This window comes from Rhinolophus sinicus, chromosome 1, assembly GCF_057876585.1.
Source record: "Rhinolophus sinicus isolate RSI-liver-muscle chromosome 1, RSI-T2T, whole genome shotgun sequence".
Taxonomy (NCBI): domain Eukaryota; kingdom Metazoa; phylum Chordata; class Mammalia; order Chiroptera; family Rhinolophidae; genus Rhinolophus; species Rhinolophus sinicus.
Window position 1 is genome coordinate 2,228,868 of NC_142501.1, and position 23,374 is coordinate 2,252,241.

The window sequence follows — 23,374 nt, forward strand, 5'->3', positions numbered from 1 at the left end:
CAGCCCCTCCATCCATTGGTCCAGCTAAGTGGGGAGGAGAAAACAGAGACACACACGGGGAGCACAGTGCAGGGCGCAGGCTCACTACAGACTGACCCGAATCGTGGGACCACAGAACACAGAACACAGATTCTACATTGTACTAAAGGTTCTATCTAGCCCCCCACACCTGACACCACGTCACGAAGGCCCATTTACTGTACTCCCTGTTACCAAGGACATGTCCGCCTTTCAACAGTAAACGACAAGGCAAACTCAAAGGCAAAAACGCCGTTGGGGGAGACAGAGCAGCATCAGAACCAGACACGGCAGGGGTGCTGGAAGTATCCCACGGGAATTTAAAGCAACTGTGACTCTCGTGCTAGGGCTCTCATGGACGAGACAGGTGGCACACTAGGACACATGAGCAACGTCATCAGAGGGACGGAACTTCTAAGAAAGAACCAAAAGAGAAGCGAGGGATCCAACACTCTGAGATGGAAACAGAGAAACCTCTGCTGGGCTCATGGGCTGGACATGGCTGAGGAAAGAGTCTCTGAGCTGGGGGTAAATCAATAGACTCCTTGAAAACTGAAAAGCAAAGAGAACAAATATTGCAAAAAACAGAGAGAATATCCAAGGACTGGGGGAGAACTGCAAAAAGTGTGACATACATGTCATGGGAACACCAGGAGGAGAAGAAAGGAAGAGAAGAAATATTTGAAATGATTCTACATTGTACTAACGGTTCTATCTAGCCCATGCAATAGTCAAGAAAAAAAATTAAAGCCGCACAGATTAGAATTGTCTTTATTTACAGATGACATGATTATATATTTAGAAAATCCTAAGGAATCCACTAAAGAAAATCTACTATAAATAGTAAGCTAGTTTAACAAGGTCACAAGATACAATATCAATATACAAACAAGTTACATTTTCAGCAACAAATAATCTGAAAATTGAATTTTAAAAATTCCATTCACGATTGCATCAAAGTGAATAAAATACTTAGGAATAAACATAACAGAGAAGTGTGTACAAAAGAGTTGATGCAGCAGGCTAATATCGCACATTTAAAAAAAAAAACCCTGCCACAAGGTCAGCCTTTGACTGGCATCTGGGAATCTGACTTCAAGAGGGTTGCCACCATTCCCAGAAGTGACCAGAATGGCTCATTATGCCTACACTGTTTGTACAAACAATACGATTTATGTTCAATATCTGCTTTCCTCCTGGGTGTCTGAAATTTTGGCAGGTACCAGGCACAGACAGCCCATCCAACCAACCCTATAGTGGGTTGAACGGTAGCCCCTCTCAAAATATAGATCCACCCAAAACCTGTGGATGTGACCTTCTTTGGAAAAAGGGTGTTAGCAGGTAAATAAAGTTAGGGATCTTGAGCTAGAACATCCTGGATTAGGGGGTCCTAATTACCAGGGGGATCAGGAGTGTCTTGAGAAAAGAGAGGAGACCCAGAGGAGAAGGTTATGTACAGAAAGGCAGAGAGTGGACTGGTATGTCTACCAGCGTCGGAAGGCCAAGGAAGACCAGCAGCAACCCCAAGTTAGCAGTGAGGCCTGGGACACACTCTGCCTCAGAGCTTTGGAGAGGAACCAACCCTCTGTGATTTCTGACTTCTGGCCTCCAGGATGGTGAGAGAATGAAATGTCTGTTGTCTGAAGCCACCTACTTTGTATCAATTTGTTACAGCAGCCTTAGGAAAGAAATATAAACTCCTGAGAAAACTGTGGGTGCTGAGTTTCTAATGAGTTCCTTGGTTGGCAACATGTCACACAGCCTTGTCACAACTCGCTAGGACAATTAAGCGCCTCCTATGTGACTCCACTGAGAGAGGACCCTGGAAGCTGGTGCTTGCTGTCCCTAAACTTTGCCCCATGAGCCTTTTCCCTTTGCTAATTTTACTTTGTATTCTTTTACTATAATAAATCATGGCCGTGAGAATTTGACTGTATGTCTAGTCCTATGAGCCCTCCTAGCAAATCATCAAACCTGAGGGTGGTCTTGCAATTCCCATGCAATAAAACTACAAAAAAATTGCTGAGAAAAATTAGAGAAAACCTAAAAACATGGAGAGACATGCTATGTTCAGGAATTAGAAGACTCAATATTGTTAAGATGACAATTCTCCCCAAACGAGATTCACTGTAATTCCTGGGAAATTTTTAGCAGGTGGTCTTGTTTTATTTTGGTAGACGTTGACAAGCTAATACTCAAATTTATGATACTCGTATATAGAGACGCAAAGGATCGAGATAGCCAAAACAATTTTGAAAAAGTACAAAGCTGGAGGACTTACATTACTTGATCTCAAAACGTACTATATAAAGCTAGAGTGATCATCAAGATAGTATAGAGTTGGCATGAGGACAGGCATATAGGTCAGTGGAACAGAACAGAGAAAATAAACCCTCACAAACTTTATCAATTGATTCTTTATAAAGGTGCTAAGTCAATTCAATAAGAAATCAATACCTTTTAAACAAATGATACGGGAAAAATTGGTTATCCATGTGTAAAAAAAAAAAAAAGAATTTAAACCCTAACACCAGACACACAAATTAATTCAAAATGAATCATAGACCTAAATGTGAGAGCTGAAACATTTCTAGAAGAAACATAGGAGAAATTATTTGGGTTAGGGCCTTGAGTTAGGAAATGATTTCTTAGATATGACACCAAACGCTTAACACATAAAAGAAAAAAAATTGTTAAATTAGATTTCATCAAAATTGAAAACGTCTACTCTTCAAAAGATGCCATTACGAAAAATAAAAGACAAGCCACAGACTGGAAAAATAATTTCAAATCATGTATATGACAAAAGATTTGATTCTAAAAAAACTATTTTTGAAAACTTTTACAACTGTGTGATAAGAAAACAAACAACCCAATTTTAAAATGGGCAAAACAGGGGCGGCCAGATGGCTCAGTTGGTTAAAGCACAAGCTCTCAACAACAAGGTTGCCGGTTCAATTCCCCCTGCAACTAAAAATTGAAAACGGTGACTGGACTTGGAGCTGAGCTGCACCCTCCACAACTAAATTGAAGGACAATGACTGGGAGCTGATGGGCCCTGGAGAAACACACTGTTCCCCAATATTCCCCAATTAAAAAAAAAATTTTAAAAGGGCAAAAGATTAAAATAAGCATTTTGCCACAGAAGATAATATAAATGACTTATTAGCACATGAAGGAAGCGCAACACCATTAATCATCAGGGAAATGCTAAATTAATCACGAGATACCACTATACCCCCTTGGATGGCGATAAGAACAAAAGCCTGCCAACACCAAGTGCTGATGAGGATGTGGAGAAACTGGAAACTTCATCACTGCTGGTGGGAATGCAAAATGGTGCAGCCACTGTTGAGGACAGTTTGACAGTTTCTTAAAAAGTTACACATAAGCTTACCGTACAGCCCAACACTTTTACTCTTGGTATTTACCCAAGAGAAATTAAAACAGTGTCCCCACAAAGACTTGTATACGAATATATGGAGCAGCCTTTTTCAGAAGGGGCAAAAACTGGACACACAATCCAAACATCTGTCAATTGGTGAATGGATAAAGAAAATGACCCAGACAATGGAATCTATTCATCAAAAGAACAAACTAAACTACTGATATAGGCAACAATATGGATATACCTCCACCGTATTATGCTTAGTGCAAGAAACCAGACAGAAAAAAAATCATATATTGTTGGTATGTTTCCAACTGTTACTGTAACAAATTATCACAGACTTTGGGGCTTAAAACAACACATAGTTACTATCTTACACTTCTATGTAAGGAGTTTTACACGTGGCTGAAATCAAGGTGGTTGGAGCGCTGCATTCCTGCTGCAGCTTCCAGGCGACCATCTGTTTCCTGGCCTGTTCCAGCTTCTGGAGGTGCCTGTATTCCTTGGCTTGTGGTCTCTTCCTCCATCTTCTAAGCCAGCAGTGTGGCATCTTCCAATTTCTCTCTCTGATTCCATCATCTCATTGCCTTCTCTGATTGATCCTCTGCCTCCCTCTTGAATAGATGCTTATGTTGGGCCCACTGGGATAATCCAGGATAATCTCCCTACCTCGAGCTCCTTGATTGACTCACATGCGCAAAGTCCCTTTTACCTCATATAAGGTGACACATTCACAGGTTCCAGGGATTAGGATGTGAATATCTTTGGGGGTAATTATTCAGCCTACTACATTGTCCATTCCATTTGTATAGAATTTCTGAGAAAAGGCAAAACTTCAGAGACACGATGCAGGTCAGTAGATGCCTGGAGTAGGGTGTGAGCAGGGATTGACCGTAAGGAGGCATAGAGGAGCTCATTGATTTTTTTTAAATAAATTTTATAGGGGAATATTGGGAAACACTGTGTTTCTCCAGGCCCGTCAGTTCCAAGTCGTTGTCTTTCAATCTAGTTGTGGAGGGCGCAGCTCACTGGCCCATGTGGGAATCGAACTGGCAACCCTGTTGTTCAGAGCTCGCACTCTAACCAACTGAGGCGTCCGGCCACCCCTCATTGATTTTTAAGATGCACACTTTTTTCACAATTTAACACCGGAAATCACAATACATCTTAGACTTGATGGTATGCAAAAAGCACATGAAAAAGTGCTCAGCACCGTTATCAGGGAAATTCAAATGGAAACCACCATTAGATATCACTACCTGCCCACTGGACTGGCTAAAATAAAGAAGATTGGCAGCACCAAATGTTGACAAGGAAGTGCAGCAAACAGAAATACATTGTTGTTGGTGGGGATGTATGATTGCTTTAAGGAAAAGTCTGGCAGGTTCTTTAAAAAGTTAAATATATATCTTATGGCTATTGCTATGACTCAGTAATTCAGTTCGTAGGTATTCACCCAAGAAAAATAAAAATGTACCTCCACCAAGAGTCTTGTGCAGGAATCTTCATAGCCGTTTTATTTACCGTAACCAAAAACTCGAAAGAGCCCAGATGTCTGTCAACAGGGTGACTAAACAAATGGTGGCATATTCCCAAGGTGGACGAGCACACAGCAGTGAGAAGGGAAGAGCTCGTGCAACACGCCACAAGAGGAACCTCAAAAACACTATGTGTGTGAGAGAAGCCAGACACAAAGGACTACATATTGTGTGGTTCCATTTTTATGTTCTAGAACAGGGTCATCTTTGGTGTAGAGAATCAGAACAGTGGGCTGCATGTGTGTGGAAAGTGACTGGAAAGCGACATGAGGGGCCTTTCTGGGCCGATGATGATTGATGGCCTCTGTCTTGCTAGTGCTTCGGGTTAACGGTTGTGTCCATTTAATTAGCAATCATCGCACCTCGCATAAACCTCATTGGCTTCGATACTGCCATTGCGCAGAGCTAGTTGTGTCCATTTAAGATTCATGAATTTCACTATATATATTGCCCCCCAAAAAGAAAAAAACTAAAACTAAAACAAGCACTAGTTAACCATAAACATACTTAAGTATTTAGGGGTAAGCGCATTGATGTCTGCAACTGTCTCTGAAATGAATCTAAAAATAAGATGTTCTGATGGATGGAGAGGAAAGGGCAGATGTAGAGGTAAGGCATAAAACATTTCAGAAAATACTAATTATTGATGGAGATTCTAGGTAGTTGGCAAATGGTCATTGTACAGTTCATTTATCTTTTCTGAACATTAGAACATTTTATAATAGAAATTTTGAAAACATCTGACTACTCATCACTGTGTAATTGGTTGCAGTTTCTCTTTGGTGATTTATAAAATAACGGTTCTTAAGTTCTGTGACGTATGGATCATAATTTTTTGGCTCCGCAAATATCCACGTGCCTCATTTCCCATGCCCCCTTGCAGTTAGATTGGGACCACATGACTATTTGGGCCCATGGGCTTAAGTACAAGTGATGTATCTGTCCCTTGTAGGCCAAGGCAATTAACAGCTAGTAGGCCTCGTCAATCTCTTTCCCACTGCCAGTGATCTTGGAGACCATGCGCTCCGGGGGTACAGCTGGTGAGGCAGTCTCTCTCGCCAGCCCGCCCGTGAAAACTAGATTATATGGCACGTCAGTTAGGTTATACCGGTGGGGCCCCGCTTCCCCACCGCGGTGGAAACGGCAGAGGTGGCTCTCATTGTATTTGTTCCATGCGTTATGTCCGGTTTCAACAGGCACGCCTGGGACCGCGCAGGCAAGGCAGCCCCTCGGGCACAGATACGTTGGGGAGAGCGCGGACCCAAAAAGCAGAGGGACGGGCGTGGGCGCAGTCCGCACGCACCGACGACCAGGCCGTGGGAGACAATGATCGCCCGGTGGGCCGACACGAACCCAGGCCTTGACACCTCTGCAGGACCCACACCTAGAGGCGACCCCAGGGAGAGGACGCGAGGGAGAACCGGAATCGCTGGAATTAGTTGGCGGGTGGGTGAAATGCGAGCTCAGTAACGAAGAAATTCGGTTATGAAATCGGGCCGGGCAAGGCGCCCGCCAGCCGCCGCACCGCACTCAGCGCCGACAAGCCGCGTCGCTGCACGACCTCTAGTCGGTCGGGGCGGCGCCCCTGGAACCCCGACCCCCACCTGACCCAACTTCCCCGGTCACACAAGGCTCCGCCGGAAGTCCCGCCTCCGGACATCGGGCCGCTCTGGCCCGCGCGGGCCCTTCTCGCTGGTGGGCTCGGGACCTCTCGACTGCAGTACGCTCCTCCGGCCGCCAGGGGAGGGCGAGGCCACAGAAGGGCCCCTCTGGCCCGAGACCGCCGCTCGACTGTTCCGTGGCGTGGTCCCGAGGAGCGCCAAGGCCTCCGCCTCCCGGTCGTTACCCCGGCAACGCCTCCGGGCCGTTTCCCCGGCAACGCGCGGCCGGCCGTTCCAGCCCCTGCCATGGACGCTCTGTCCCGCGCCGGCCCTCGCCCGGCTCGCGGCCGCCTAGGCGCGCCGTCCTCCGGGACACAGGCTCCGGCGGCTCCCTGGACGCGCTTCTCGGCCTGGCTGGAGTGCGTGTGCGTGGTCACCTTCGACTTGGAGCTGGGCCAGGCGCTGGAGGTGAGCGGGGCCCGGCGGGGTTTGCCGGGTGGGAGCGCTGGGCAGGAGCGGGTAGGGGGTCGTCAGGCAGCCGTGAGCCCTCTGCGCGTGGGGTAGAGTCAGGCGGACACCGCAGGCGGCCTGTCCCTCTTCCGAAACCTGCGCCTGTCATCTCCTGAAAGGTGCGATCTCCAGGAAAGGAACAAAAGGCAAGACTTCCCATTGGGATGCAGGAGATGGGAGCCCTACACTTTTTATAGCCAAAGCGATACTCTGGACTTGTGCTCTAAAACTTTGTCTCTCCGCTTTCCCCACACTGGCTGTAGCACCTTCTCCCTTCCTTCACTCCAGCCAGAATCCCACGGGTCCCCTTGACTCCTGCCCACATCCCATCCGTGGACAAGGCTGAGTGAAGTTCCACCTGCAACAAGGATCTCAGATCCATCCCCTCTGCTGCTGTGACCCACTCCTTTCTCCTAAAGTCTGACCTTGTGGCTCTCAGGCTTAAATCTTACTTCAGCACCTTAAATCCTTCAGGTGCAGACCCCTGTGGGTCACATCCCAGCCACACTGGTCAGCTGCACCCAGCTCCCCAGCCTGGGGTGCTCCCACTGCCTGCAGGCCTCCTTCCCACCCCCCACACAGGGCAGCTTCTCTTCTGCCAGCGCCAGCCATTGGGTAACCCCCCCACAGAAAGACATCGAAAGCAGAGTCAAGGAGCTGCCGTTCGTTCAGTCAATAAATCGGGGTGAGCACTCGCCACCAGCCAGGCCCTGTGGTGCTGGAGCAGGACATGGGGACAGAGTTAAACGAGAAGACAAGGCCCTGATCCCTAGGAGTTCATACTCTGCCTGAGACACAGAGAATAAGTGGTTCAGGACCCCCCCACTGCACACTTAAGTGTGGGGGTCCCATACCGTCGGGTGCACTAAACCCTGTGGGTCAGGAGTGGCAGGGACACGACAGTGCAGGTCAGCTCAGAAGAGCGCCTGGCTACACCATGCCCGTTCTTGGAAACTCACCAGGCAGTATCTCAGCTACCTCTGGAGGCCATGGAGTTGCCTGCGGCCAGGGGTCCCAATCAGCCACTTGTCCACCATGCTGTCCACACCCTCCCAGGCTGCAGCTCCTGGGCTGAGCAGTCTCAGGACCCTTTTCAGTCTTCAAAATCACTGAGGACCCCAAAGAGCTTATTGACTGGGTCATATCTACCAATGTTTACTAGAAACTAAAATTTAAAAATATTTAGTAACCCATTATACGAAACAAATGTCCTATGTATTAATATAAGTATTCATGTTTTCATGAAAACAACCACATTTTCCAAAACAAAATTTGGTGACAAGAGTGACATCATTTGACACTTTTACAAACCTTTTTAACATCTGGCCAAATACAAAGCAGCTGGATTCTTACATCAGCTTCTATAGTCAGCATCCCATGCCGGTCTGAGCCGTAGCCTCTGGAAACAGCACTGTACATGAGAGTGAGGGAGGCAGCCTGGACCTCATGGAACCCTGGTGCACCCAGCACCTTAGGAAGCGCTGTCCTGGAGGGTCTTTTCACAGCAAACTTGACTGCACGTGTCATCCTCAGGGACAACTGGGTCACAGCAGCAGCAAACATGCAGGCTGGCTCAGGAGGAAAGGACAGACCTTCATGGGCCTGGGGAGGATGGGGGTCATCATGCAGCACAAGTCCACACATTCAGCCTCTCTCTGAGGGTCCACTGCATGTCTCCCCTTGTCGAGGCATGGCCCAGCTTGGTCAGCCTGACCTCCAGCTTCTGATCCCAGGAGGACGCACCAGCCCCTGAATGTGGGTTGCTAGTCAGGTGTCCTCATGGGGTCCCTGGACATGGGCATGGAGCTGGCAGGCCGAGTTGGCCGGCTCAGATGCTACAAGAGTCCTGTGGCTATCAGACCAGATTCAGACCACTGACTTCAGGGAGGAGGGCCCATTGTGGCCCTGCGCGGGCCATCAGCCACCCACCTCTCCTCGGCTCTGCTCGACACAGACATATGAGGCCATGTCCTGAATGGTCCTATGGCCCCTGCCACTCTTGGAATCATCTGAAAGTGCCTGTGGGGGTCCAGCTCACAGACAGATACCCTCGGCTCCCTTCCCTCTTGGCCCTTCCTTCTTGGTTCCTCCTTAGCTGACATCTCCTGGAAGCTTCCACACGATGCCCTGTTCTGTTATACCTCATAGATGTGCTGTCACCCTGTACAAATCCATATTTGGGGATGTCTGCTCCCTGCCAGGGTCTGGGATGCAGTCCCCATCCTCAGGACACCTTGTGTGCTGCCCAGGAGACAGAATGGGACCACAGCAGCAAGCCCAGAGTGCATGCGAACAGGATGCTGCGTCATTCCCACAGTGCGAGTTTCAGGGCAGAGCACCTCACCCTATCTGCGGGCCTGGGGCACACCCAGAGGCAGCCTCGTTGCAGCCAAAGCCCAGCTCCACCCTTCCACAGGAGTTGGGCGGGTGGAGTGAGGGGGGCCCTCGTGCGTGCAGGCCCTGGGCCCCTGGCCCTGCGGGCTTGGCACAGCTGCTTCCCAGGAGAGCTGGCCTGGTGCATCCGAGCACAGGCCACGGCTGCAGTGAGCCCAAGGCACACCAGCTCCCCAGGGGACACCTCAGGGCCTGGTAGGAGTGGGGGCCTTGCGGCTCCCTGCCTTTTGGTACCCCACAAGGAAATCCATCTGGCCACGTGCATGTGCACACTGCTCTGTGCCTGAGGCCCCAGCCTCGGCCTGCTGCCTCCTCTACAGTGCCGCCTGTCGCTCACTGTGCGTGCTTTCACTGACTGTCCTCTCCCGGGGCATATGGCTTATCTAGCTGGTCACATTCACTGGACACTGCCAGGGCCCAGGGCACTTTCCTGGGGCTCACACTCCAGATGGGGTACAGGCCAGAAGCTCTCGGACCCCTGACTAGCAGGGGTGGGGGTGAAGACACTCAAGGTACTGTGGAGAGGCAGGGATACGACTGTGTCAGGTGACATCTGAGTACAGACAAGATGAGGCGCTGGCCAGGCCCAGTCTGGGAGAGCAGCCAGGGGGACTGGCACAGACTAAGACCCTCCTGCTGCATGGGGTGGGGTGCCGGAGGTGGCAGGGCCCTATGACTGCTCCAGCCAAGAGAGGAGGCCACCACCTCCTGAAGCTGTGGGGATGGACCGAGCATTAGGATGGCGGAGTAGGGAGGCCCAAACAGTCTGGGCGAGTGGCCTCAAGGGCAAGGGGTGCAGGCAGGGAGTTGGGGAGCTCGCCCAGGCGTGTGCTGGCCTAGGCAAGGCAAGGATGGGGTGGCCTTGTGCTGAGAGAGGCCTGGGGAGATCGGGAGAGCCCAGGGGAGAAGAGAAGGGTCTGCAGTGAGCCAACGGTGGAAAAGGGCAGGCGTCTGAGCCCGCAAATATGGGAGAGACCCAGCACTGCGTGTGCCCGGTCATCACAGTGCTCTGTCCCCCACAGCTGGTATACCCCAGCGACTTCCGGCTCACGGACAAGGAGGTGGGTCCCGGCCCTCTGGGGAGCAGACGTCGCCCAGGAGCGAGCCAGCCCTCACTGGGTTTCGTGTGTTTCAGAAAAGCAGCATCTGCTACCTGTCCTTTCCTGACTCCCACTCAGGTAGGCGACCCCACCTTTCCCCGGCTCGGGCTGGTAGGTGAGAGGAAGAAGGTGGGGAGGTGAAGCTGTCCAGGAGCCCCTGTGGCCCAGGCCAGGGGCATCACGGCCTGTAAATGCCAGCCCCTCCTGCCTCCGTGGAGACACCATGACAGAGCCCCATGACACGACCCCTGGCGGCCAGTTTGTGTGGAAAGAGGTGTCTCTGTGCAGAGGGACCAGAGGGGTCTGGTCTCCTTCACCCCACAACAGTGACCCCAGGAGCTGGGTCCCCGGTTCTGCTCCTCCCGGGGCCCAGGTGTCTGGACAAGCTGAGCCCGCTCTCACCCCAGTCTCCCAGCTGCCCACCTGTGGGCTGCCATTGGTGCTTCTATGTGTTCAGGCTTTACTCTGAAACTCTCAGGTGCAAGAGATGGGACACAGGAACTTCTGTAGGGAGACTCAGACCCAGCCGGTGGGTGGGGCCAGGCAGAGGCCAGCCTCAAGGGCCGTCAACTGTCCCTGCTGTCCCCACCCCGAATGGTGGCAGGAGATGCTCCAGCCCTGACACAGCAGCATGGCGGGGGCTGCCTCCCTTCCCAGGCTGCCTCGGGGACACGCAATTCAGCTTCCGAATCCGTCAGTGTGGAGGACAGAGGAGCCCCTGGTCCACCAACGACAGGCACTATGACAGTGGGGCCCCCGTGTCACTGCAGGTGAGCGTAGGGGGCGGGTGTTGTGCCCAGGGCCTTCAAGACGCCTGTGCCCTGTGGCAGGAGAGGCACTGGCCAGCCCCGGCCAGTAGGGTGTCCACCTCCCGCAACGCCTGCGGGCCTGCACCCCAGCCTTGATGGGCGTGGGCCATCTCTTTTGCGGACCCCCCCAGGGTCCCTGGAGCTCTTCCTGTGCACTGTGCGTGCAGAGGGCATGGCTTGTGGGTGGAGGCCAGCGCACGCCTCCAGGACCCTGGGCTGCCGTGTCCCCTCTGGAGGTGTCGCCCAGCTTCTGAGCCGAGGAGCCCCAGCCTGACCTCCATGGCTGGGGAGAGCATGGAGCAGCCTCCACAGAGTGGGCCAAGGGGCAGTGAGCACAGCCTGTCTGACCGTTCCTTCCAGAAGGAGTCATCACACTACTTTGGCTACGTGTACTTCAGGCAGGTGAAGGACAGCTCCGTGAAGAGGGGCTACTTCCAGAAGGTGAGCAACCTGGGGTGGCACTACTGAGGGGTGGGGCTGGTTGCCATCGGGAGGGACTGATGGGTTAGGGGTCCTGGGCCTCCAGGCGCGCCCACTCCGGAGACCTGCAGCCGCTTGGCACGAGGTGGAGCGCACTGCCCTGGACCCTGTGGCCGCCCCACAAGGCAGCGGACGGGGGTGGGGGTGCGACCGCACCCAGCACAGCACCTGCAGCCTGTCTGTCCCTGCCCCTCACTGCTGGGGGGCCTCATCACACTCTCAGGATTAGGACAAGTTCAGTCTGGAACTGCTTGACCCCTGGGAGATGGTTCCAGGAATCACCCACACTCCTTGCCCTCTGAAGGCCTGGGGTCCAGCCCCGCCCTGATGTGGGGTGGGGGGCAGGCTGTGGGTTTTCTCATCTAATAAGCCTGGGGCCTGGGTTGGGCCATTCCTGGGAACAGTTGTCCTATGGAGTTGGTGGGACACGCAGCCCCGGGTGTGCTGTGGAGGAGGCTGGCCTCAGGGGTCCCTGCAGGTTCCTTAGTGGCTGGGGTGACCTCTGACCGGCTGCGTGGGCCCTGCAGTCTCTCGTGCTGGTGTCTCGCCTGCCCTTTGTCCGGCTGTTCCAGGCACTGCTGAGCCTGATCGCCCCTGAGTACTTCGACAAGCTAGCACCCTGCCTGGAGGCAGGTGAGTGGCCCTCAGGCGAGGCCAGAGGTCGCATCGTCTGGCCGTAGATCCAGTGGCTTCAGCAGGCAGCTTCCACGCAGGGCAGGCTCCTGACGCGGGCTGCCTGTGTCCACAGTGTGCAATGAGATTGACCAGTGGCCAGCCCCCCAGCCTGGGCAGACCCTGAACCTGCCTGTAGTCGGCGTCGTCCTCCAGGTGAGGGTCGGCCCATGGGTGGGGAGGCCCCAGGGGCATGGATGTCCCCACTCCTGCTGGCAGCTGCTCCCTTTGTCCCCTAGGTGCGCGTCCCGTCCAGGGTGGACAAGCCCGACTGCAGTTCTCTGAAGCAGTGTGGCCATGAGGTGGGGTCAGCAGCCCTCCCCCTTCTATACCCCACCTGCCGGGAGTGCTGTGGGGTGTCCAGACCCAGGCAGAGCCAGGGCCCTGCGTCTCCCTGCAGGCCTGGGTGCCCTCACCCTCTCCTGTGCTGGGGGGAGTAGGCATGGGGAGGTGTGCGGGCAGGGGCTGCAGTCTCCAGGGCTCTCCGGGAGTCCCCGTGCTGCTTAGGACTTGTTCGGTGGCAGCCTCGCCCTCACTCTGACACCTCCCACCCCTCCTCTCAGAACCTGCTGCTGACCCCGCTGGTCCTTAGTAGTGTCCATGAGCTGGACCTGTTCAGGTGAGCCCCACAGGCCAACCCATGAGGTTCAGGCCTGGGCAGGGCTGCCGGGGACTGCCCACCAGGAATTAACCCCCGGCCAGTTCCCATGGAGAGTGGTACCAAAGAGGAAGCCAGTACCCAGTGTCTGCACCCAGGGGAAGTGGGCACGGTGGGCGGGAAGGTTCCCAAAGGAAGGTGGGGAGGGGAAGGGAAAGGAGGGGAGGGCTGTGTTGGGAGACATTCGCTGCCTGAGGCTGCCCCTCTCAGGGTGAGCCTGCAAGGGAGCTGGGTCCTGCAGGAGCCAGGGCTGCCAGCTCGAAAGGGGCGCAGGGCCAGGCCAACAGGGGTGGACTGTCAGAGCACACCTTCCGCGTCTTCACGCTGGGCCCGCCTGGGAGGTGGGGGCCTGAGGAGCCTGTGCTGCGCCCAGTCTCCCGGACTCTCATGCCCTGCGGCAGGTGCTTCCAGCCCGTGCTGACCCATGTGCAAATGCTGTGGGAGCTTATGCTCCTCGGGGAGCCCCTGGTGGTCCTGGCACCCTCGCCCGCCGTGTCCTCAGAGATGGTGCTGGCCTTGACCAGGTGAGCCAGGCATTGATGGGAGGGGTGCCAGGGCACTGGACAGCCCTGCTGTGCTCACCGCCCAGCTGTGTCCGCCCCGCAGCTGTGTGCAGCCCCTCAAGTTCTGCTGCGACTACCGCCCTTACTTCACCGTCCACGACAGCGAGTTCAAGGAGTTCACCACCCGCACGCAAGCCCCGTAAGTGCCACGCCGGCTGCTCGACCACGTCCGCCCCTGAGCCTGCCTCTGCCTCTTCTCCCTCTCTCTCTCTCCTCTCTCTCTAGACCAAACGTGGTCCTGGGAGTCACAAACCCTTTCTTTATCAAAACACTCCAGCACTGGCCCCACATCCTCCGCGTCGGGGAGCCCAAGCTGTCAGGTGAGGCTGGCCCCGCCTCTGCCTATCTGGTCCCAGGGGCGTGGGGCTGGGCAGTCGGCGGCCCACGCGGAGGGTCTTGGGTCTGAGCCTGCGGGCACTGACCCGACCCTGGCTGTGTTGTAGGGGGTCTTCCTAAACAGGTCAAGCTGAAAAAGCCCTCGAGGCTGAAGACCCTCGATACCAAACCAGGTATGTGCCCCTCGAGCTGAACCCCTCCTCTTCCAGGACCCAGGTGGGGCGGGGGCGGGGGCGGAGAGGGATGGAGGCCCCTGGGACAGGTCCGCAGCTCTGCCTCCCGCCAGGCCTCTACACCGCGTATACCGCCCACCTGCACCGCGACAAGGCGCTGCTCAAACGGCTGCTGCTCGGGGGCCTGCAGAAGAAGCGGCCGCCAGGTGCATTGGCCGCGCTGCTGCGGACACACCTGCTGGAGCTCACGCAGAGCTTCGTCATCCCGCTGGTGAGGCCCAGGGCAGGCAGGGTGGGGCAGGGCTGCAGCCCCCGCTCATTGTCCTCCCCCCGCAGGAGCACTACATGGCCAGTCTCATGCCCCTGCAGAAGAGCGTCATGCCCTGGAAGGTGGGCTCCAGGTCCACGTGGCCGTCGGGCAGGGGCTGGACACAGGCGGGGAGTAGAGGGGTTCCTGTCCTGATTCCAGAGGAGGAAGGTCGTGGGTGTGCATGCGCCCCCAGAGCGCCAGGTTTCCCCACCCGTTCCGGACGTCCTTTCCAGGCCAGAGAAGTGGGGACTCGAAGTTCTCTCTGGAATCTTCCCCAGGCAGGGTGGGGGCCGAGGAGTGTGACTGGGAGGGTCCTGGCCGGTGGGGAGGGGTTAGTGAGGCTGTGCCCGCCCCTCACTCAGCCTCTGTGTCAGGCCCCTCCCCAGATCCGCCCCTTCCACCAGGACGACTTCCTGCGCAGTCTGGATCATGCGGGGCCCCAGCTCACCTGCATCCTCAAGGGTGACTGGCTGGGCCTTTACAGGTGGGTGGACAGCAGGCAGGGCCCCGAGGCTCTTGCTGTTGGTGGGTGCAGGAAGCCTGTGCCCACCCCTTGGCTCATGGGATCAGCCCTACAGCAGCTGCCTCTCGTCACCCACAGGCGGTTTTTCAAGTCCCCCCATTTTGATGGCTGGTACCGGCAGCGGCGCAAAGAGATGGTGCATAAACTGGAGACCCTGCACCTGGAGGCCATCTGTGAGGCGGTAAGGGGCTGGGGTGTGGTCACAGGCCCAGCGCTGGGTGAGGGCCTAGATGATGGGTGACCACGTCTTTTCATGACAGGACATCGAGACCTGGATGAAGGACAAGTCCGAGGTGGAGGTTGTGGACCTGGTCCTGAAACTTCGGGAGAAGCTGGTGAGACTCCTGGCCCTGCCCAGCCCGGGCCAGAGGACATGGAGGTTGCCTGCCCCTGACCACCACTGCCCCTGCAGGTGCGGGCACAGGTCCACCAGCTCCCCGTGAAGGAGGAGACACTGCATCAGGCCCAGCTGAACATCGAGATGGTCATCGGGTCCCTGCCCAAGGACCTGCAGGCCGTCCTGTGCCCCCGCTAGGACAGGCCGAGGGGCAGAGGCCTGGGTGTCCCTGGGGGCCTGGGTCTGGCCAAGCTTCCTTCTCCCCAGTGAGGGGCAGCCCCAGCCAAGCATGAGCTCCCCAACGCAAGCTCCCTGCTGCTTCCTGGCTTTTCCCCCACTTCCCAGCACCACTACTGTGCTACAGTAAAAGTGGCATTTGGAACCACAGCCTAGCTCCTGACTGCTGGCAGATCCTGTGTTGGCTGGAGTCTTACCACCCCCTGGGCCCCACCTGTCCTCCACAGGGCTGCAGGCTCGGGGGCGGGGCTGGCTGTGAGCCCTTGCTGATCTGGGCCTGGGGCCACCGCCCCCTCCAGGCACCCATCTGCCCCAACTCCCCGGGGCCCCGGGCGGTGCATTTGATGTCCTTTAGTCCCACCAGGCTGCCCAGGCAGGACTGGAGGAGGCAGCTGACAAGCAGGCGCCTCTCCTCACCCAGCCCACCCACCGGCTTGCCCTGGGCTGGGGCTGCCTTACCTACGGCGGCCGCTAGGGGGCAGTGTGATGGCCTGGCGACGCCCCAACCCTCCAGAGCATTGTCCCGTGCAACCCACTGGGCACCATCTCTGCTCCTACCGCCCCACCTTGCTTCTCAGCTGACAGGCACTCGAGTTACCCCGTTAAGTGCATCCACCCCCACGTGCAGCCTGAGCAACTTTGGACTCTAGCCCAACCCCCCCAGCCCCTAATCTCAGAGGTGATGTACTTCCCAGCAATGCTGTGCTGCCACCAGTGCTGTCAACAACAGCCCAGAGTGACAGTAGTGCCAGCCAGTGGAAGGGTGGGTGTGAGGTGTGACCCCGAGCTGTGGGCCTGCCGTGAGTCTCCCAGCCTCCAGCCTTCAGACCCCTCATCGGATGGGGGGTGTATCCTGTAGCTGTCTGACCCGTGAGGCCTGCGCAGTGTCCTGACAGAGGGAGTGGGCATGGGTGGGGACTGTTCCTTCTCTTCCCCACTCAGCCCATGCCCTGGATGCAATGCTCACTGTTGCCTCCACTCCTCCCCTGCTGGGCGGCAGCCGGTGCAGGTTGTCTGAGCTGACCACGCCTAGGACAGCCTGTCACTGTCCCCCTTCTAAGGACAGCTGAGCCCAGCCTGGTGTAGGGTCCCAGGACATGACCTCAACTAAACAGAAGACAGCAGAGGCAGGCAGAGGTAGTTGGTCCGTTTTTGGAGAAAGAACAAGCGGGAGACCTTGGAGTGAGAAAGGCTCCACATTGGCCCCCAGTGCCACTGGGTGGCCTGCCCCTAGCTGTCTGTCTGGAGGGGTGGCCCCCCCCAGGGTGTCATCTCCAAGGGGGTCTGTGACAACACCAGCACCTTCCTTGTGACTGGCAGGCTCTCAGACCTCCACAAGAAGGGGCTGAGAGGACAGATGGTGGAGACCTTCTTACCCTAACCTCTACCCCCTAACCCTAACTCTGATGGCCAGACACAGCGCCGGGCCTGGGCCCCCCTCACCATTACAGCCCCACCCGTGAGGGGTATGCCCCAAACCTCACTCCAGCTTGTGCTTGCCATACTGCTCACCTAACTTGCCTTTCTAAGGGCTCCTGTGCATGAAGGAGGGCTGGGGGGGGGGGCACAGGATTCAGGGGAGGGGCTGCAAGGTGGCCTCCACGAAGCCACCATCAGTACAGAAAGGCACAACCAGATTCCCCTGGTCCTGGCGTCCTGCCTCGAGGACCAATGGGGGCAGAGGTTTGGGGGAGGGACACTGGGCAGGGTGGGCACCGCTGCCCAGGGTAGGATCCCAGGCTGAAGTGTAGAGGTGGGAGGAAGCCTGTCCCCTGGAGTGCCTGGAACCGTGGAGCTGTCTTCCTTATGCCTGACCCGCTGTGCAGACGAGGCGCCTGGGGGCTACTCCATCCTCTGCCCAGAGGCTGCTTGTTCTCTCCCAGGATCATGTCAGCTCTGGCTTGGCTGAGCTCTGACACCCCCCCCCCCCCCACACACACACACACAGGGGGTTGGAGGAAAATGGGCAGATGGGTTGAAGGAAGCAGACCTGCCCCCAATAGAGCCCCGTGGGCAGGGGGCCTGGAGAGGCAGGAACCAGTTGGTCCAAGACAGTGCTGTGCTCAGCCCCCTGGGGCCGCCAGAGATTGGAGGGGCTGTGTCAAAGCCTGGTTGAGTGGCCCTAGTGGGGGTGGGGCTGGGGTGGAGGTGGCAGTCGCTGCTCCAGGGAACAGGAAGGACAGTTCACCCCCAAGCTTCCTGCGTGCACTCTATTTAAAGATTCCCTTCTAGTGGGGGATAGTGGTCTTCCCACATTTTGGTATTAAAATGCCCTATAAAACACAATGCTTGTGTTTTAACTGTCTTTTTGATGAAAAGTTGGCATCCCTGTCAGACACTGGTAATTTTTGGGTCCCCTGCGGTGGGGACTGGGTGGGTCATGTGGATGTGGTTCAGGGCTGAAGGGGTGAAGGTCTGGCCTGGCTGGTTGGGGTGGGAGGGCTGCTGAGACGCTGACATAAGTAAGTGACCAGGTTCTTGAGCATTGGGGGTAGGTCTCAGGGTCAGGGGAGCCAAGTGCAAGGAGGGGACAAGTCCCAGTGTGTGGGTGCAGGTTGGGGTTTGGGGTCTCCGACCGCTGTGCTGCTCACCACACCCAGTCCTGTGGTTGGAGACTCAGGGCCAATGGGAGCACGTGGCGTCCCCACCTCTTCTTAAGTCTAGGAGGCCCCAGGACAAACGGGGTTGGCGTGGCAGAAGTGGAACAAGCTCAAGTCCAGAGCTGGCACCCCGGGAAAGTCTCAGGCTCACCCCTACCTCCAGGGCTGGGGAGTCCTGGGTGCGGGTCCCCAAAGGCCCACAGGTGGGGGAGGAAAAGGGGAAAAGCAGCACAGCTGGGGGGCCACGGATGAGTTGTTAGGACACTCGCAGGTGTCTTTCCCCTAGGAGGTTTGGGGTGCTGAGGCTTAAGGGAAGGGGTCAAGGCCCAGCAGCCCCCACCCCCGGAAAAGGCAGGGGTGTGGCCGGCCTGTTCCCAGTCTAAGGGAGGGGGTACCGGTGCCCGACCCGCCTCAGATAGAACCGCGACGGCGCCGGGGTCCTCGGTCTGGAGCTGTGCAATCCCCTGGTGCTAAGGCCTGGGCTCCCCTGTGGCCCAGGGCGCTCCCGGGGTGGTGACCAGGCCGAGGGGCGCTCGCTGCTTGGCGCAGATCTGGGTCCGAGCCGGACTCCGGACTGAAACTCCTCCGCGCTGCGGCGCACCCACTGCAGGCGGGGGCGTGGGGGCGCCCAGTCGGCCCCGCCCTCCCTCCCTCTTCTCCCGCCCCTCCCCCTCCTCCCCTCCCCCCTCCCCTCCGGGGGCGGGGCCACTCTCTGCTCCCGCGCTCCGGCCCCTCCTCGGCCACACAAAGGCCCGTCTCCATGGCAGCCGCACGGGCCGCAGCGCAGCGCCGATCGAGGCTCGGGCGCCATCGAATCTTGGCGGCTGACTTGCAGGTACCGAAATCGGGGTACAGGGCCCGCGGAGTGGCCACGCTGGTCGGGGGGCTTCGCCGTTAGCTCCACTCTGCCGCTGCCTTCCGCACTCGGGGCGCGGGGACCCGGGTAGCTGCCGCTCCGCGGAGGGTGACTCGGGCCTCGGCAGCCGTTTGTGTGTCCATTCGGCAGGGCCGGGCCGCTCCTGCCCCACGCCCTTTCTGGTGATCCTCGAGGACTGCGGCGCCGGGGGCGGGGGGTGAGCGGGCCTAGGCCAGCCGAGGGTCCCCAGCAGGGCGCTGCGCCCTCTCCCGCCGCCCGGGTCCCTCTGGAGCCTCTTGCTCCCCTTCTGGTTCCCGACCCTCCCTCCGCGCCCATGCTCCCCATCTCTCCAGCCACCGAGATCCGTCCCAGGGCGAAGATAGTCCCTGTTGTGCAAGAGCTGCCGGCACCCACCCCGCCCATCCACCCAGCCTCGGTTTTAGGGTGGCCAAGCCCGGCTTTCCCCAGGGGGCTGGACCTTCCGTCAGGCCTTGGCAGCCCCCACACCGCCTGGGGTTCCTTGTGAGGAGGGCCTGGGCTGTGCCTGGAGGGCTGGAAAGTAGTGCAGGGCGCCGGCTTGGGACTAGGGGAGCCCAGCACCAGTTCCTGGAAAATCCTGGTGTCCTGGGGTCTGCTTGTTCCCAGGGCCGCTGGGACAGGTGCTGTTGTAGTTTGTTGGTGTGGTGTTTGGGTGCACACGTTGGGCCCTGCCCCTCACCCTCTGGCCTTGCACCCTGGCATACCTCCTCCTGCAGTAAGCCTTCTTGGATGGGCCTTTCCAGCCCCTCTGCTCAGGCTGCTTGGCTGATTTGCTGGGGGGGGGGGGGGTCTCTGAACTCAACAGCCCCAGAGCTTCCTGCTATGTCGTTGGGCTTCTCTCCCCAGCAACTTGGAAAAAGAAGGGGTCTGTCCCCCTGTGCTCACCATGGCCTGTGGTGGGGGTCACGACTGGGGGTGGGCTGGGCCCCAAAGCTGGTGGGATGTTCTGGGGCCTGAGGGGCTCTCTGGACCCGTGCCTGCCCTGGGGTGCTCCCTGTTTCATGTCTAACCTCAACCCCTGCTACCTGCCCACCCGGGGCTGCACCCTGTGGAGTGGGAGAGCAAGGCAGCCCAGAAGTGAAGACTGTGAGCCTGGCATGGAGGGCAGAGCCAGGGGATAGTCTGAGTTGGGCAGCTGGCGGGAGGGGCCGCCCCTTTCTGCCCTGAGGTGAAGGGCTGCATGGACCCCACTGGGCCTGCTGGGGGTTTTCTGTGCCCTGACAGCTTTCAGGAATTCCCAGAGAAGACTGAGCAGAAGCAGGTGGGCTTGTACCTCCTCCCTCCTCTCGCCATACCTTCTGGGGGCCCCCTCAGTCTGAGGGGAGGCCTGAGGCCTGGCCAGGAGTTCCTTGCCCCAGGAAAGGAGGGAAGTCACTGAGAAAAACAGGGCTTGGAATGTAGTCCCCCTCCCCCGCCGGCCGCCTGCCAAGAAGGAATTATTTTGGATTATCCAGCCGTGTCCAGCCACCCAAGAGGGGAGGCTGCAGCCTGGGAGAGGGATCCACTTCCGGAGCCGTGGGTTGAGAGCCTCCCAGAAGGGAGGGATGGGCAAGTCCGGGCAGCCCTACTCTCCTCGCCCCCCCCCCCAGACCGGTTGGGGGCGGGGTTGGAGGGGATGCGTCACCCTGGGGTTGCAATACAGCCCCAGCAGGCCCTGCTGGGCCCCAGCAGGCCCTGCTGAGCGAGCCTGGGGGAGGCTGAGGCTGTGGGGTAGGAAGGGCCCTGGGCCTGTCCATGGGGTCCAGAGCCAGGCTTAGGGACACACCTTGGGCCCCTTACTCATACCTGATAAGGTGTGCGGAGCGGGTGGGGTGTGACTGAAGCTGATTAAGGTCGGGCACTGGGCTGAAGCTCAGGCCACACGCTTGCCCCCTGACTGGCCCACTGACCAGCAGCTGACACTCAGCCTCCCTCTAAGTTCCTCTGATAGCCCAGCTCTCACCCTGCTCTCGCCCCCGCTCCATACAGCCCTTTTAGCTGGTCCCACAGTTGAGGGGCTGGGGCCCTTAGCTGGTCCCTGGGAAGGACCTTGGGGGGCGCTGCCTCTGCCAGATGGGCTCCCTGGGTCCTTGCTGTGTGTGCCCACAACCATGCACCCGGCACCCCTGTGGGGACGCCACTGAAGGGTTCGAGCTGGCAGCTGGGATTGGGATGGAGTGCAGGAGCCCAGGAGCCTGGCCCCAGCCCAGGCGAGTGAGGGGAAGAGATTGGATTGGAAGGCACTGGGGTGGGCTGGCAGCCTGGGGAGGGGTCCATATGGCACTTAGCTCCTCTCCCCCCAGGAGGGCTAGGTTGCAGGTACTTGTGCCATCCCAGGACCGAGGCCATTCTGGGGACATCATGGTATCCTGTTCCTAACTCGTGCCCACATCCTGGGGCCAGACCGATGGCCCCCCTGGGATGTTGGGTGTGGCAGGGGATACCTGGTGGGGAGAGGCTGTGGGTCCCAGTGTCCCCAGGTGGCCCCTTGTCTGATTTGGGCAGGGCCCCACTGAGGCGCCAGGCCCTCTGCCATCTGTGAGCAGGAAGTCCTTACTCCTGTCATACCACAGTCCTTCTTGCTGCAGCAACAACAGCCCCCCCCACCCCCACCCGCCGTAGCCTCTTGGGTGGGGAATAAGCTTGTGTTCCCTGTTGAGGAGCCCAGTAAAGCTGGGGGCCAGTGGTGGAGAGAAGGAGGTGAGCTATCCTGGCGGGCCAGTGGAAGGGGGAGAGGTCCCCACCTGCACTCCTTCTGAGGTGGAGGCAGGTTCACTACTTGGGGGTGGGGGCTGGGTAGAGTCCCTGCCCCAGAGGCTAATGGCTACCTGTGTTTGGGGTGGGGCTTCTCACTAATTGTCTTTGCTCTCAAATTACAGGCTGAGGGAAGTGGGACCAGTGGTCTGGAATTGACTGTGGGGTGGGGACTGAAGGGCGAGCAGCATCTGTGTTCCCTTTTCTGTCCCTTCGAAGGCCTGTGGTCCCTCTACTTCTTCCCCTCAGGGGTTTCACATCCTGCTGCCCCTGGCCTGCTCTCCAGGGGTATGAGGGCTCGACTCCTTGCTGACCCCCAAGGCCTACCAGTGTGGGGTCTTCATTATTGTGCTCTGGTTCTCAGGAACCTGTCACGGTGACTGGACCCAGTCCCCCAGATGGAGCGTGAGTAGCCAGAGATGGTGGCCAGGCTGCTCGTGCCTCCCTGCTCCCTGGGACCCCACTGCAATGTCTGTGTCATGGGGAGGAGCAGGGCTGGCCTGGACCTGAAGCTGGGGTTTCTATTTCCCACGCTTGTTGCCCTGTCAGCACCCCCTTCACACACAGAGACTGGCCTACCCACTGCTGCCCCCCACGGTGGCTTCCGCCCACTTGAGTGCCTGGTATCTCAGCTGTGCACTGCTGCTCAGCTTGGTGCCCACACCCTCTCCTTATCCCCTGAGATTGTGTGACTTCTGAAAGTGGGCAGTTCCCCATCTAGGTGGCAGCCCTGGCCTGAGTGGGTGTGGGGGCTGTAGGAGGGCAGGGGAGGGGAGGGAGGCCTTTTGGGTGTAGCCTGGGTTCTGACCCCAGCCCTGCCTTCAGCCCTGCCTTGGACGTGTCACTTCCAGGTATGGAGCCCAGATCCCTGGGCCCCCCTCTGGCCAGCAGTTCCCATGTGGGGCTCTGGGCTGAGAGGCACAGTGGCTGGTGCGCTCAGAGCTCAGTTCCTGATGCTGCCCTAGCTGGGCCCCCTCAGGAAAAGCAAGAAAGAGGGAAAAAGTGTGATGTCAGCCTTTGAGGAGGCACCTGTGTCAACAGAGCAGCCGGGCAGGGGCGTCTGCTCCCGACCTGGGAAGGTTCCGGCCAGGATGCTTCCAGCCGGCTGGCCCTGTGTAGGGCCTGGGCTGTCTCCCCAGCTGGCCTTCCGCTCCTGTCTGGGGCCCCTGAACCATCTGTGCATGGCCCATGGGGTGGATTGGGGCCTTGCTGGGGGCGCCACTGGCTCCCCTCCAGGCACCCTGCTGGCTGCTGAAGGCTGAGGCCACAGCAGGAGATGCTGTGGGCAGTGTGGGTGACAGTGGGAAGAGGGTGATGGGCTTGGTGCCCACCTGGGGCTGGTGCTGTCCTTACCTGGGTCTTCGAGTGCTGGGGGAAGGGTGCTGGGTAGGGGCCTGGGAATAGCCCTGAGTGCGGATCTCTCTTGGGGGTGCAAGGGAGACTATGGACGTGGGGTGGCAGCTTGGCCATGGGGTGATCTGGGCAGTGTGGAGGCCCAG

At 57.7% G+C, this 23,374-nt stretch overlaps 2 protein-coding genes across 5 annotated transcripts in view; both read left to right on the forward strand.

The window, feature by feature from the left end:
• Positions 1-6,716: 6,716 nt before the first annotated feature.
• DENND6B (DENN domain containing 6B) lies at positions 6,717-15,797 on the forward strand. Of its 3 annotated transcripts, none has more exons than XM_019712358.3 (19): positions 6,718-7,013; positions 10,472-10,510; positions 10,585-10,627; positions 11,207-11,319; positions 11,719-11,799; positions 12,366-12,471; positions 12,587-12,666; positions 12,750-12,812; positions 13,074-13,129; positions 13,570-13,692; positions 13,775-13,870; positions 13,957-14,051; positions 14,175-14,240; positions 14,354-14,511; positions 14,577-14,630; positions 14,925-15,034; positions 15,152-15,254; positions 15,334-15,408; positions 15,486-15,797. In XM_019712358.3, the coding sequence occupies exons 1-19, from the start codon at positions 6,852-6,854 to the stop codon at positions 15,606-15,608; spliced, it is 1,746 nt and encodes a 581-aa protein (XP_019567917.3). In that variant the 5' UTR covers positions 6,718-6,851; the 3' UTR covers positions 15,609-15,797. The 3 variants fall into 3 exon arrangements, with proteins under 3 accessions (XP_019567919.3, XP_019567917.3, XP_074182765.2); XM_074326664.2 differs by having other exon boundaries at positions 12,411-12,471; XM_019712360.3 differs by lacking the exon at positions 14,577-14,630 and having other exon boundaries at positions 6,717-7,013.
• Positions 15,798-18,945: 3,148 nt separating this feature from the next.
• The window catches only part of PLXNB2 (plexin B2), a 28,920-nt gene continuing 24,491 nt past the window's right edge, over positions 18,946-23,374 (forward strand). Inside the window, exon 1 of one of the 2 annotated variants that reach the window (XM_019712339.2) lies at positions 18,946-19,082. The gene's annotated coding sequence lies outside the window, so the exon portion shown is untranslated. The remainder of the gene's footprint in view (positions 19,083-23,374) is intronic. The other variant, XM_074326655.2, reaches the window with a different exon arrangement.

Bases quoted from the DNA above. Each gene is read 5' to 3' on its own strand.
- DENND6B (XM_019712358.3), top strand. From the start codon at position 6,852: ATGGACGCTCTGTCCCGCGCCGGCCCTCGCCCGGCTCGCGGCCGCCTA. The intron at 14,052-14,174 runs GTGAGGCTGGCC...GCTGTGTTGTAG, and splicing joins CGGGGAGCCCAAGCTGTCAG to GGGGTCTTCCTAAACAGGTC. The intron at 15,255-15,333 runs GTAAGGGGCTGG...TTTTCATGACAG, and splicing joins TGGAGGCCATCTGTGAGGCG to GACATCGAGACCTGGATGAA.